General features: G+C 39.9%; 1 protein-coding gene and 1 long non-coding RNA gene across 3 annotated transcripts, besides 1 other annotated feature; both read left to right on the forward strand.

The window, feature by feature from the left end:
- The first annotated feature begins 1,877 nt into the window (after nt 1–1,877).
- On the forward strand, nt 1,878–2,953 carry lncRNA:CR44260 (long non-coding RNA:CR44260). Its single transcript, NR_125102.1, has 2 exons — nt 1,878–2,284; nt 2,648–2,953. It is a non-coding gene; the product is annotated as a long non-coding RNA:CR44260 (long non-coding RNA).
- Nucleotides 2,954–4,245: 1,292 nt separating this feature from the next.
- On the forward strand, nt 4,246–6,544 carry CG2616 (uncharacterized protein). Of its 2 annotated transcripts, none has more exons than NM_001300283.1 (2): nt 4,246–5,052; nt 5,532–6,544. In NM_001300283.1, the coding sequence occupies exons 1-2, from the start codon at nt 4,376–4,378 to the stop codon at nt 6,202–6,204; spliced, it is 1,350 nt and encodes a 449-aa protein (NP_001287212.1). In that variant the 5' UTR covers nt 4,246–4,375; the 3' UTR covers nt 6,205–6,544. The 2 variants fall into 2 exon arrangements, with proteins under 2 accessions (NP_001287212.1, NP_649731.1); NM_141474.3 differs by having other exon boundaries at nt 5,532–6,249.
- A 4,805-nt stretch (nt 6,545–11,349) lies between these two features.
- Nucleotides 11,350–15,685: part of a mobile genetic element that runs on past the window's edge.

The raw sequence follows: 15,685 nt of genomic DNA on the forward strand, positions 1-15,685 counted from the left end.
AAACCCTATTAATAAAGTTACTGGAAATAATGGAAGCTATGACAGAAATCTTAGCCATCTCTGCTGCTGAAAATCGTTTCGTGTGTTCCACTCAAGCATGGCGGTAGACTTTTCCCACGTCCCAACGCCCATTTCCCCTCAACCACTGCCCCTTCCCCTCATCAACTTTATGCATTCGGTGGCAATTAACGCCCATGATATTGCGCTTCGGTTGCATGTGGCTGCTGGCAGCTGGCGGCATGTGGCGTCATCGGGGTGTTAATGCGCCAAGTCATTCCGTTCGCATTGGCAGCCGCTGGATTTTTATTGTTGCCTACTTTGCAGGGCCGCATTCCCTTGGCATTTAATTTGCTTATTACGAACTTACGCAGACAAAGCGTCCATCGTCGCGCTCGTTGTCGCCATCGTTGCCCCACTTTGGTTCAAGTTTGTTGCAATTTGCAATTTGGGTCGCTGTCTGCCCGCCCGCCAGCCCTTGCCACGCCCCCTCAGCCCGCCGCCACACATTTGTCGCTAATTTGGCGAGGAAGTCTTTGGCTTCCTTCCACGCAATGCGCTCCTTCTCCTCTGAAAAGCACCCTCCGCGTAATTGTTTGGCACCAATTGTTTTAAATGCTCGACGAGCGTTCACAAATTGCTTCGCAGACGCCGCAGCCAGTTAACTGCGTTGAGTGCACTTACACTCTGCTGTCAAAAGTTCGACCGGAATCGAGTTATCTCTTTATGAAAGCAGTGGCATGGGTGACAAAAAAAAAAACAACTATTAAAGATACTGAAAGCCTGTTTAAATTATACATATTTAGATGCAGAAGCTTGGTGATTTGATTCCTAAGACTTATCTCTTAAAAATATCATACCATCTCAACTAAAATAATGTTTGTATATACCCTTTCCTCATGTATGTATCATGTATGTACATAAATTCCCTGCTTAATTTATTAAAATCTGAAGTAAGTATGCGGATTATACATTAATATGCGACATTTCACACTTTATAATTTTTTATACCCACCATTACCACGCTGAATAGTGTAAAATGCCATTCGATGCGTGACTGCAAGAAATTGCAAATGTTTTTATTATAAACAAAGAGAGTGAATGCGTGTGTGGGTTGCTTGCTTGAACTTTTCCGCTTTCAAGTCGAAATCGATGCGCATCAATATTCAATATGTTGCCTTAACTGGCGCCACGCCCACAAGGGAAGGGGGCGGTGTGGGGCCGCAAGAAGCACCAAACGCAATCAAGCCGCGTAGCCAACGCCATCTGATGTTTGCTTTACGTAATGGAATTGTGCGGTGAATGCCGCGTGCCACATTTTCTCCTTGCCTTGCCGTCGCTTTCCCTTTTCCCTTACTGCTTTTCCCTTTTTGGCCTTTGTGACTTTTGGGTCTGTGAATTTTCCTTGACTCGCCATATGTCGAATCCACCCGTCGAAGTTCTTTCAATCGCTTTTCACCGGCGCCTGTCAACATTCCTTTGCTGTTTACACTCGACTTTAATTAAATAAAAATATGCATATGAATTGGCAGCAGATAATCGAAAACGCCCACCCAAAGCTGATTATAATTATTATCTGTTTGGGGCAGATGCTGCATGTAGATAATAACATGTCCAAATGTTTCTCTAATTCCAACCGACTAGTCATTTGCCTGATAACTTGATTAACAGCAGAAATTCCTAATTAATCGAGCATGCTAATGACAAATTGAAAGCTCAACGAGTTCGACTCGGTTGTGTTACTCTTGGGTATGCAGTTTTTATTATAGACACGGGGCATTGGGTTGAGCATTGTGCATACGCCGTGTTGTGCAACAAAGCAGACACGTGCTCGTATTAGCAGCCAGCTAAGTGCTGTTATTCTACAGTTTTACACCACAATTACCAGTTCCCTCACACTGGCAACGTGTCAAAATCGACACCGGCACAAGCTGCGTACCCGCGAACACCCCTTATCAGTCGCCCACCCCGCTGAAACATCCCTTCCCCGGGATTACACCGTTATACGTGTCCTGGGATGCCCGCGTACGTGTCGAATTCCAAATAGCAACGCCAGTCATAACTGTAAGACAATGTCTGCGTGTGATGTGATGACGGGTACGTTGTCACGCAGGCGAATGGGATTCCGGAAGGCAAGTTGGACGGGGGAGGACGTGTAGGTGATGCAAAGCAGCACTAGTTAGTATGTCATGTGCATGTTGGCATACTTCGTTCGAGACTTACCTTTAGGCAGCCTACGCACAGTCCTTTGGGCTCCTTCTCACACTATTATATACCCATCCTGAAGGTATTCTGAGTTCTGATCCATATTATTAGAAAAAAGTTGTAGTCTATTGAAATATTCACGTATATAATAATTATATCTCAGCATAGTTAAGAATAAAACAAAAATTTTACGGAAATTCATTTAATCAAGGGACTACTGCAAACGTCATAAAAAAAAAGAAATGAATGTTCATGGGAAATGTTTTGTATAATGATTGTCGTGAGTTTCCATTATTGCTGTTCACTTCGCTCATTTTTTTTTTTGTCGTAACCTTTAAAGCTCTAGTCTAGCAAGGAAATCATATCAGAGTAACATTCCGGCAACCTCCCATATTCTTTAACATCCCTCATTTTTCTACGGCGAGTATTTTCTTGTGTTTTTCAGAAGCGCTACAACGTGTTCCTCCAAGGTTTCTTTGTTGATGTTGTTGTCGTCTTGGGCTTGGTCTTGGTGGCAGAAAGAAAGGATTTCAAAAACAAGTCAACCCAGTCAAGAAACACCAAAATTGAATTTAAAGCAAGAGAGAGCTCCTATCAAACACCCGTTAAAAGGCCAGAAAGATGGAAATATGAATCTAGAAAAAGTACTGCTTTTTGGAGTGCACATTTGGTTACATGTTGGCTAAGGTGCACTTGGTCAAGTAGTTAGTAGTCAAGTAGAAGTAGATGTCGGCTTTTATACAAACTAATCAAAGGGAAGACTGAAGTGGCCAAATAATCACGACTCTGATCATTGACAAATAATGATTAATAAATAAAAAACTACCAATAAAATTTAAAGCTTGTAAATACTTTAATGAAAAGTCTAAATCGAAAAACAATGCCAAAATTGAATACAAATTTTTTCGCAGTGTCTGATGTGAGTGCGCATAAACTGAAGACAGGTGGTGGCACATGTGTCAGATGCATACAGGAATCCATATAGTGTCATCATTTTGATGTCAATTATTTTTCCGCCAACAGTCAACTTGGTTTGTGGGTACTCACACACCAAAAAAAAACGCGGGTTTGTCTGAATTAAACCCAAACATAAATACTTGGCTTATATTTAAAGCTATTTTTTCACATATATTAATCTCTGTGATAGAATTGATTGTGGAAAAACTTTAATTTCAAATTTAACTGGCACATATGTAAATGTACATATTTTTATTTAATCAACCCGTTTTAGGTTTAAATATTTAAAATATTCCTTCTGCCTGAAATGTTTCAAGTGGAGTTTCAAAATCGACCCAGCAGAAAACCGAAACCCACGAACCCGTTTCGAGTACGTCAAACCTTTGACACATTTTTACATGTGAAGCGGGATGACTTGAGGTGCGGTCTATGTGGGATGCAAAACTCCCGATGCAGAGTGGATCCCCTTTGGCATAATGAACACTCCGCCCCATTTCGGGGTGGCGTGAGGTGCCAGGGGCCGGGAAAATCGAGGGCGGAAGTACGGATACAGTCGGTGCGAATGCCATCAGCATTGAGAGTACTGCATGTTAATTGCCAAAAATAAAGTAAAGCAGGAGCGACAACAATTCCGGAATGAATAAGTTTTTTCATTCACTTTGGTACAAAAGTATTTTAATTGCTTTGGCAGGAGCGAGGCGGGAAGAGCTAACGATGGAATGGCAAATCATATAAATAAAGAGGAATTTTCTGAATGGAGTGTATAATCGCTAAAAACGAAGCAAAGTGAATGAGCAACTTTTTTTCGCCGTGAATAATTGAATGAAAACATTAACAATTGCCAACGTTTTGATTGTCCATCAAGTGTAAACGAAGTCAATTTTTTTAGACCAAGTAAAGTCTGTTCGGGGTTTACTTAAAAAAAAAAAAATAAAGTGGGGAACTCTTTATTGACTTTATTTATTTTCATCAATTTATTGTTTTATTTTTTTTTTCAACTAAAATTTAATCATAAGAATTAAGTTATCCTTTCTCTTTGGCAAGTGTATACCAACTCTATTTCTTCCCCTGTAGAGTTGCCATCGTAAACGTCATGTTTATCGGAAAATTCTTTTGGCACCAAGCAATGTGAAATTTATAAATGTAAAGTTACAAATGCTACTGGAAACCAGATCGACTCTCCCTCAACTGTTCTAGCGCAACGGAGACGGTCGCCATGTCGAAGGAAGACTCAGGCGCATCCAGTGCAGAGGCGAATCCAGCTGAATCGGAAATTTCGATGGGTCGAGGACCCCGCCCAAGGTCCTTTACTGGCGGCGGAGGCGGTGGCGGAACAGGTGGATCAGGTGGAAGTGGTGGTACCTCCGGCGGCAACAATCTCAAGCCCGAAAGAAGCGCCCGGGAAGATGACGCCATCAACCGTCTGACGGACTCGAAGTCGAGTCACCGAAAGCTGCTCAGCGATCCGCGATTCCAGATTCGGCCGCTGCAGCAGGTAATCTCGGCCTGCACCGGGGCCATGATCACGGCCTGCTTCATGACGCCCCTGGACGTGATCAAGACTCGCATGCAGTCGCAGCAGTCGCCGGCCCACAAGTGCTTCTTCTATTCGAACGGGCTGATGGACCACCTCTTCGCAAGTGGACCCAATGGCTCCGAGTTGGCGAGCCTGCGGCAAAGACCACAGTTTTCCAGCTCCTGGGATGCTCTGATGAAAATCAGCCGGCACGAAGGATTGGCCGCTCTTTGGTCCGGCCTGGGTCCCACCCTCGTCTCCGCCCTGCCCTCCACCATAATCTATTTCGTGGCCTATGAACAGTTCAAGGCCAGATACCTCCAGATTTACGAGAGCCACTATAATAAGAGTCAGGAGCCCCGGCACCTTGAAATCAGGTACTTACGTAACCCTTTAAATACATAGTGTAATACATACATGTAGTTTACCTGTTGAAGCGCTCATTAAGCAATTCTTCATAGCGAATATTTACATATCCAGCGCATGAATAACCATTTAGTTTCAATAAATTGTAAAATCGTTTTAGCTTTAGATAACAAATAAGCTGCAGAGTTTAGCAAATGGAAGAGAATAATCCGCAGCTAGCTGTTATTGTGTTCACAGAGAACTACCTGGGGAATACTAGTTTAAAAATATTTATTTTTCGTTTCATTTCGCTATTTCAAATGAAAAACATCTAAATTAAGGTTTATCAATACACATGCACATACAATACACATATTTCCACTGTATTAGACTGGATAGAAAATGTTTTGATGTATTGTACGATTTATTCGCAACTTCACAACCTATATATAAACCTATATAAGAATATGATTTAAGGATTTACAGGTTTAAACGTTTTCCATACTTCTAGGGATACCAAGAAAAGTCTACCGTCGGTGGTTCCCATGATGTCCGGGGTGACTGCTCGGATTTGTGCTGTTACCGTGGTGAGTCCCATCGAGCTGGTGAGAACCAAGATGCAGGCCCAGCGCCAGACCTACGCCCAGATGCTGCAGTTCGTCCGGAGTGTGGTGGCCCTTCAGGGCGTGTGGGGCTTGTGGCGGGGCCTGCGTCCCACGATCCTCAGGGACGTGCCCTTTTCAGGGATTTACTGGCCCATCTATGAGAGCCTAAAACAGAATCTCGGCCATGGCTCACAGCCCTCGTTCAGTCTGAGTTTCTTGGCAGGCGTGATGGCAGGGACAGTGGCCGCCATTGTGACCACTCCTTTCGACGTGGTCAAGACACATGAGCAGATTGAGTTTGGAGAAAGGGTCATCTTCACGGACTCGCCGGCGAGGGATTTTGGAAAGAAGTCGACCTTCAGCAGACTAACGGGTATTTACAGGACACACGGCGTGCGGGGACTCTTCGCAGGATGCGGACCCAGGCTTCTGAAGGTGGCACCTGCCTGCGCCATTATGATCTCCACCTTCGAGTACAGCAAGTCCTTCTTCTTCCATTACAACGTGAGGCATCATAACGAGGCCCTACTCCTGGACAACCCGAAAGACACGACGGTCGAAGATGATGACATTGAGTAGAGAGATGGGTGGCTCCTTTGTAAATAAAGAGCGCATATTTTATGTAATCCCCGGGTGGCGAGGCGAATTCAATATCCCCAACGCTTTACGAGTTACGTGTTACGTCAATAAGGCGAAGCCGGGAAATCAATTTCCATTTTCGCAGCTTAAAGTCTCCGGCTGCCTGTTGCTGGTGCTCCGGCGATACCGGGAATGCCACTCCCCAAGTTAACATTTAATGGAATATTCATTCATTTACATTAACTGCAATTAAAGCGAGTGCAAAGGCAAATTAAACGGAAATGCCAAAGAAAGAGCCATGAGGCAGGTAAGCCGACTTCAGAGCTGCAACGGACTGAAGAAAAATTGTGCTGGGATTTCCCACACATGCTGTTTTCACTGCACTTTCAGGCAGCAGTAATCGAATTTCCTTTGCCGGCCAGTCACGTTTTGCCACAATTTCGACCACTGCAAATGCCATTTGAGCCCATAGCTCCGTGGCCCGAAAGTATTTCAGTCATAGAATGGTGCAGAAAATCTATAAATCACAGTCTGAAATATCAAAAACTTTGGCGAGTAATTAAGACAGCTTCGTTTTCCCCGAGGCCCTTGGTCTAAACTTAATTTCATTTGGCTACAAGACTGTGCTTCTCTTGATTCCTTTTACCCACAGCAATTTTGCTCGAATGATTCGCCTATTACAAAAAAATTGTCCAAGCGGAAACTTCTTTTTTTATGTGCCCTTTGTTTTTATTAAAGACCAAACAAAGCACACAAAGCATTCTCACACACAAACTACGGAAGCAGACTGTCAAAAAAACAGGGAAATATATATTTTTCCGTTCTCCCTGGATGAAATAAAATGGATGAATTTCTTTTTAGAGATGTGTTTGGGGTCACAGCAAGTGAAACGTGATATTTTTTGTTTGTTCTTTTATGTTACCTTACTTGAAAGCATATCGCTGCAAGTGTCAAACTGCGGCGGGTACAATTACTGGTATTTTTCACAGCCATCGCGGTATTTGCGGCAGTTCAATTAATTGTGCAGTCTTTCTGCTCTCAAAACCGCCGATGAAATAATTGGAAAATCGAACAGAATTTATCACACATTCTCAAAAAAATCTGAATATCACCTTTTTTTCCCCATCCATTAATTAATTAGTTAGGCAAAAGTGCGCCAATAAAGCCAGTATTTAAATAAAAGAAAATTGACTACGGCTTGTTGAACCGATTTCCCCCTTTCCTGATTTTCCTTTTCTGCAAAATCACATTATTGAAAATACTTAACGACCTCATCCTCCCGAGGGACTCACGCAGTGCTTAATATTATATATTCCCCTTTTTCATACTGTTATTCTTGCCGCTCGACGAAAATTGCCAATAAAGCGAATTAAAATATGCTTTCATAAATATATAATGGAAATTAAATTTAAGTGAATATCTCATTTGTGTCGTCCGCGTACATAATGGGTGCGTGTGTGTGTGTGTGCGTGATGGGTGGCGCATTTTTTGCTCAACCACAATCAAGGACCTCTGGCTACGCTGCACTCCTTTCTCATCGTTTGTCTTGCAGCTACTTTGGCGCATTGTTGTTGCCAAGGGCGGGTGACAGTGTTGGTTGCGGGGGCGTGGCTCTTGTCTATATATTTTCCGCAGGCTGTTGCTCGCCAGTGTTTTTTGTTGTCAGCATCAAAAATATTTTCCCTGCCGCAAAGAAAAACAACAAATAAAACCAGAAAAGAAAAAAATTCGGCGGCAGGCAGGAAAAAGCTGTTGATAGAGAACAGATCCGTCCGCCCGGGTGTCCTTCAGCTGTCCCAGGGCCATCCTTCAACATCTGCGTGCTGTGTGTTGTCAGCCCGAGAGCTTCATCTTTTTTCCTCGCCCTATTGTATTTGCATTTAATTGTGGCATTAAAAATACACCGGAACAGGACCCGTCCTGGTCGGATCCTTATTTATGGCCCAGTCCGTCTCTGTCGGCAGTCTATCTCATTTCTGACTCCGGTTCTGTTATTGGTACTGGTTCTGGTATGTTTTTTTCCGCTCACCATTGACATTGAGTGGGCGTGGCCGTGTGAATGGATTCGATTTATTTGCCCCATCCCCACGAACGGCAACTGGAGGCCATGAAAATGATTTAAGATTGGATTATTGGGTGACAAAGTGTGAAGATATTAAATCGGCGACAGAGCCGTCGATTGAAATCTAATGAACTGTTAATTGACTAATCAAATCAAGCACGCTTAAGCGCTCGGAATTCTTAGATCTCTTGAATAGCGGCAGACTATATGAAAATAATTGGATAATATTCAAAAACAAAAGAATTATGTATTTGAAATATTGAAGAAACCGAAGCCTTTCTTTCGCTCCTTGCTTGCCTACCTTGATATTTCACTTATAAATGCACGAATTTGGTTAATCCTTGAAGTTATATTGTGCCCTTATGACTTTATTAAAATATCGTGTTGTTTACCAAACCCTTTAATTTTAACAATTAAAAATAGATCTTGTGTTATGCTCGAACTGCTTCTTTAATGTTGAGCTTAATTCCGGAACTTAAATAAATATTTCTTTCACTTTTCCTCGCGGCGATTTTTCAAAGAGCCCAAGGCTGCTGCATCTTAGTTTTCAGAACTATTTGCTTAATTGTTTAATTTTATGCGCGGAGTTCGCTGAAACTTTATTAAAACGCGTAATTGTGTAGCGTTTGGCGGGCGAGGAAGCGGAAGGCCTTGCAGCCCCTAGTTAGTTAAAATTTCCGCTTTCTTCGAACCGACAAAATTCTATTTCAGTTTCAGTCTCAGTCTCCTTTTTTTTCTCGCCAAACATCCGACCCTTCGAAGGCCAATTGTTGGCACTACCCGTGTATGAAGCTAGAACCATTTCCTTCTTGACCTTACGCCTGGCGAGTGTTTAATTAATTTCGAGAACTGAGCCAAATAAATGGCAGGCGGTACCATTTCCTTCCCCAGCTTACAACGATTGAGCGACGCGGACGGACTTAAGTCTATTTAAAAATGAGGCCGAATTTTTCACACTTCATGGCCATGCATCATCAAGTGACGGATGGGAGTGGATTCCCCGGGCGTCTTTAAAGGGAACCGAATTTCTAATTTTTTTAATTAGCGAACCTTTTGCTTTGCTTATCCCTTTTGGCCTTGGTCTGTTTACACTGTACCTGAGCACGCTGGGTTTTAATTAAAAATCACGAAATTGACAGGATAAAAAAAAAAATAATGTTTACTTTTTGCCACCCTGCTGCCCGATTGTTCATGATTGTTCGACGGGGCTTTAATTTGGGCAACCCAAGTGGATTTCTTACTTAGTGCCAGTCACTTGATTATTCAGACTCCACACACTGGAGCGATAAATTGCAATCAGTGTGGTTGTTTTTTTTTTTTTTTTTTTGAGCCTTTCATTAAATGTTTTTGGCCGCCTTGTAAAAATCTAATTGCGGTTAATTTAGTCCTTAGTAAACGCTGCCCCGTCCATTTCACACTACCGCCCATTTTGTTGACCATAAGTTATGCAAGGTTTTCTTGTTTTTCCAGCAATTTGCGCTTTCTGTTCCTTTTCGTGGTTGGCTAAATTATTTAAGCGATAATGGGGCGTAAAAGTCATAACTTTGGGGCTGTAAATTGGGGGCTTCTTGAAGGTTCCTGGGTCTGGTCCTGTCAAGTGCATTAAACATGAGGCAAGGGTTTTGCTATGTTTTGCTTTTGAGCTGCGACGCAGTCGACTGAGATAATTTGGTAAGCCGTTTCGGATATGGCATTATCAATTGTTGTGTGCACGCCAAATGGCTTGCTTATTTCAAATGTAATTTATGGTAATCTCTCTCTTAATAACAAACCAATTAGAAAGTTTTCCATAATTTAATCAGATTCTCGTATTTGCCAGAGAAGTCCGCTTGCCAGACGGCTGAATTTCTCCTGCCAACTACATCACTTTGCCTAGCAGAAAAACTTAAAGATTTTTCTTTTTCGCTGTTTTTCTTACGTTACGGTACGTCTGCTTCGTTTATGAATAATTCATGAGGTAACTTTATAAAAATAACGCACAAATGGCACTAAAACAAGGCAAGTGGAATGCCAGCCTTTACGCAGAATATTAAATGCCCTTTAACCGTTTGAGGTGGAGCGAACAGAATTGTGATGGTGAAAATGTCAGGGTTAAAGAATTGAAGTGCAGGCACAAAATGCCAAAATAATATTGATTTTTACCTGGTTTTTGATTTACATTTAAACGAAGCAAGCAACATTGTTCCATAAAGCAAGTATTAAGTTATTGTTGAAGAAGGAATTATTTACTTCAAGCTAATGTTCCTATCTTTTTCCCTACGGATGCTATAAGCTAGTCTGGGTAATAAAAGTTTGCGGAAATAAAAGTTTCACTTGGCTCTACCTGCCAAAATTAAAAAATCTGAAATTGAAGATCCCAGTTTGTCAGTGTGTGGTGCGTGTAGAACAAAATATGGTTTATTGTGAATGGAAATATGCAGAGACCTCAAAGGGGGGGCAAATCGAAAAGCGGCTTAAAGCTTTAAAAATGTGATAAATTATTAAATATATTTAAGAGAACGAAGAGCAAAAATGGTTGCCGCAATCGTTTGGGTGCAATTTGCATATTCAACAGATTTTTTAAACGAACCCGGGTCGCACGATACTCCAACATATCATATCAAGCTGAGTGAAAACTTTGAACTTCACCTTTTTGTTTTTTGGGCCATCGCAAACTTTGGTGCGGTTTGTGTTTGTTCAATTTGCATACCAAGTTGGCCTCACACCCTCATTTGGAAATGTTAAATTTTTATTTTGATAGCACCTCGCATGCAAATGAGTTTTGCGGGGAATTGGACTCGGTGGATCCTGTTGACCCGGAACGGAGGAACTTCCTCTTAGACAATTTGCTTCATTATGTGAGCCGCGGCGTTGGTAGATACTCGTACACAACAAACGGAGGAGGAAACTAATTAATTAAGGAACCGAGTGTTGATGAATATTTAAGATACCATTAGAACAATGCACAAAGTTTGCCCGTTCGTGTGTCAAATTTAATTGCGGTAATTGAATAATAAATCCATAAAACGCAACTCATTTTCTAAATTGCCATTTCAGCCAAAAATCAGCATCCGCATAATTATACGAGAAAACCGAAAGGAAATTGTAGTGTATCTACCCTCACTATAACTCTACTCTACATATATATAAGTAACGTACATACATTGTGACACTTTGTTGCAAACACAAATAAACATAATTCACATCAAAGACCACATGCACTTACATAAACACTCCAGCCAATGAAATACGATCTAACGCTTATACATAAGCCGATCGCGGAGCGTGAGAATGCTGAGCATGCACTTAGCAGCTCAAGTGGTCAAGCCATACATAACATATGTATGCCTTCTGCATACACATGTATATGTATATACAATATGTACAATATGTAAGAACACCATGTACGGGTAGCTGTACCCAAAGACAGCAACATAGAATTCATTCAAATAAAACGATTCAAACGGAACAGACGCTCTGAGCTATTCAATATCTATTACACTGAGCTATTACTTATTACTTATTACATGGCGACCGTGACTTGGTCTCGAGTCTGCCTCTGTGTTGTGCCTCTGTGTATTGTGATTATGTATCGTGTATTGTGTTTGTGTTAAAAAAAAAAAAAAAAACAACATCTTGTGCCTATTATATTCAACGTGTGAACACACAAACATAACTAAAATGTACTTGTAGTACTTGGACGCATTAAATGCAAATATATGTTCAATTGAAACAAACAAAGCACAAAAACACACAAAAACACACACAAAAACGCACAAAAACACGCAAACACAGCACACACAGAAGAACAAGCGGCGATTGATGGCAGACGAGCCACAATTCGCCAATGCACAACCACAAGTGCAACGGGACCAGCCAACGCTAGAGGAAGCGTTGCGGTTAAACAACGCCGATGGACCACGCCCACTCACAGTAGCTGAGTACCGGGCACGGCAGGAGAAGAAACAACTACGAAAGCACAAACGCTCAGGACGGAGGATTAAACTACTACAACAACGCCGACTGGTCAAGGAAATGACCCAGTTGGCAAAAGAAGAATCAGCACGACAACGCTACCAAGAGCGTTTGGAAGCCATTGAACAAGAACTTCGCCAAAGTGCGAAGACACGCAAACGGGCTGCTTAAATGCAAATGCCCCAATTTGCCCTAGAATTAAAATAAACCCAAGCCGAGGCGGGAAACCGCTGCTTGAAAATACTAACAAAACTTTATGCTAGGCTTTATACTAAAAAATGTGGTTGGAGATTTTTTTTTTAAAATCCTATTGAATTGTAAATTGTGACTTGTGAGCCAACCACATTAGCACTATCAAATTTCCATGTCTCTGCCACTGAGTATATATACTCAGTTGCAAATAATTTGTGTAACTTTAACAACTTTAAATTTTCTATTTCAAAAATAAAATTTTACATTTTAAATTTAAATGAATAACATTTTAAAAATGGATAAAAAAAAAAAAAAAAAAATAACTTTCTTAAAGAGAATTTTCTTTCTAAAAATACAAGAAAAAATAGATTTTTATTTTTCATATTATATATATAATAACATTATATATAATACTTCAAAAAAAACGTTTCATTGAATATATAAAAATATTCAACACAAATTAAAATAAATTTTCTCTTCAATTTAAAATTACACAAATCAAACAAAAATTAGAAATAAAATTAGGAAACCTAATAAGTAAAACAATTATATTACATGTCATTAAAATTGAATGAGCATTAAAGATAATTCCATACCGAAGATAGAATCCCTAAAGACAATCATTTCGGAACTGTCTACTATGTTAGACAAAAATTCCAATATAGCGGACTCCACCGCAAACGTAATCAATACAGTTCAGGTATCACAGCCCGAACTTAAAATAATTACGGTACTCCTCATAATAATAGTAGTACTGCTATGTGCGAGTATGATAACGAAATTGTACAAACTACATAACAGATGCCTCAAGAAGAAATACTTGAGTAAGGCATTGGACCTAGATAAGGTCTAAAGTAGTACCCTGCGTACAAATTTCGAATATTCAATTAAATAGAAATTATCTTTACATATATATATAAAAAAAAAAAAGAATATCAAACATACTATAAATGAAATATTAAGTAGAGACCCCCACTTCGCAAGTAGACTATATTTTATACTTGCCGAGCAACCCGTAAGCCTTTACGAGTTGCAAATATTATACATTAACACCTACAACTGCGAGTTCTTTCCAATGTTCGGGTTGGAAAGAGAACAAGAAATCATGGTATTAAATTCAATACCAAATGTTATCGCAGAAGTTGTAGAAATATCAAACCCAATACTAGGGTCAACAGAAATAATAACAGTTCGTAAGAATTAGAGCATGGAATGGCATGAAATATGCACAACAATTAAAAATATTAAAACTAAATTCGATAAGACATATAAATGCTTATCGCCCAATAGGCCTATACAGGCTGAAACAATTAAAAAACATGCATCTACATTAGTCGACTGCTTTAATGAAGCACGAACACTAATATACGAACATAGAGAAACACTTAATTCTGAACACTGGTCTAAGTTATCAAGACTATTAATCAAACTTCGATTAAACTTGATAGCAGTTAAAAGGAAATTTAGTTTGGAAATTTCAATTCCAACAATACTAAATACCCCTTTAACGATTGATACAGACGAACAATCTGAATCAATAGAACCAGAAGAAATCGATTTAGAGGTCACCGAGTCGGAAGAAAAATATACCGACATCGAGGATAAAGACCTACTAAACCTAACAATTCCAGCTATATTAACATTAGCTGAAGACACTAATCAGGAAAAATTTAAAACAGAAAACATAATGGCACAGTCCAATATTGATTTTCTGAATACAGCATCAAAGCTTATACCCGACTTTGACGGTAAGGCTGAAAACTTAACAAGTTTTATAGATGCTCTAAACATTGTAGATACAATCAAAGGTGAGCATGAGTCTCTAGCTGTTTCGGTTATAAAAACCAAACTTAAAGGCCATGCAAGAAACCTCATAAGTAATGAGCAGACAATTGCTGCAATCATTACCCAACTGTCAAGTGCAGTTAAAGGAGAATCGGTAGAAGTTATATCAGCTAAGCTTCTCAGTCTCCAACAAAAGAGTAAAACGGCCAACCAATACACCCAAGAGGTGGAGAAACTGACAAAGGCTCTTGAAGGCGCCTATATCAGTGAAGGTTTAGGCCAAACTCTTGCCAATAAATACAGCACTACCACAGCTGTAAAGGCCATGACGAAAAATTGCTCCATTGATAAGGTAAAACTTATCATGCAAGCAGGCACATTCACAAACATGAATGATGCCATATCTAAATTTGTAAACAGCTGCACGGAGATAACAGGTCAGAGTAACACTGTACTCTATTATCGACGAGGTGCAAATAACAATAATAGAGGGGGCCGAGGTTATAATCGCGGCAGAAATGGCAACAATTACAACCGAGGCAACAATAATAGTAATAACTATAACAACCGTGGAGGAAGACGAGGCCGAAACCAAGGTAGAGGCCGCGGCAACTCCAACCAAGGTTACAATACCAACAATGTGAGAGTGACGCAAAACACGTCGGAAAACTCACAGACCCCTTTAGGAAACAATCAATAAATGCTAGAGTTCATTCCATCAATTATAGTCTTAATATATTCGTAACTTTTTACAATAATTCAACTGATAACAAGTTAACATTTCTCATTGATACTGGTGCAGATATCTCACTTTTAAAAGTTAATTCAGATAACTTCAAAATTCAGGATGACAAAATAATAAACATCCAAGGCATAGGCCAAGGTGTAATAAAGTCTCAAGGAACAACCCTAATAGATCTTCAATCAACAAAATATATTATTCCACATGAATTTCATTTGGTAAACTCAAATTTTTCAATACCATGTGATGGAATAATAGGCATTGACTTTATAAAAAAATTCAATTGCCAACTTGACTTCAAACCAAGTGAAGACTGGTTTATAATTAGACCCCAAAATTTAAATTATCCAATATATGTCCCAATAACATATAGCGCTGGCAACAATACAGTTCTTCTGCCAGCCAGATCACAAGTTATTCGGAAAATAGACATCAATAGCGTAAATGATCAAATATTCGTTCCTAATCAGGAAATACATAATGGAATTTATGTTGCGAATACAATAGCAGCATCAAAAAATGTATATATTCGACTTCTAAATACCACTAATTTCGACCAAATGGTCAAAGTAAACAAAATCAAATATGAAAATCTTAAAGATTATGACATTCATAATACCAATCTAGAAGATAGAAGCGAAAAAGTACTATCATTACTGAAGAAAAATTTTCCAGAACAATTTAAAAGTCAATTAACTGAATTATGCACAAAGTATAGTGATGTGTTCGGACTGGAAACCGAACCA

The sequence above is a fragment of the Drosophila melanogaster genome, chromosome 3R, assembly GCF_000001215.4.
Source record: "Drosophila melanogaster chromosome 3R".
Lineage (NCBI taxonomy): Eukaryota > Metazoa > Arthropoda > Insecta > Diptera > Drosophilidae > Drosophila > Drosophila melanogaster.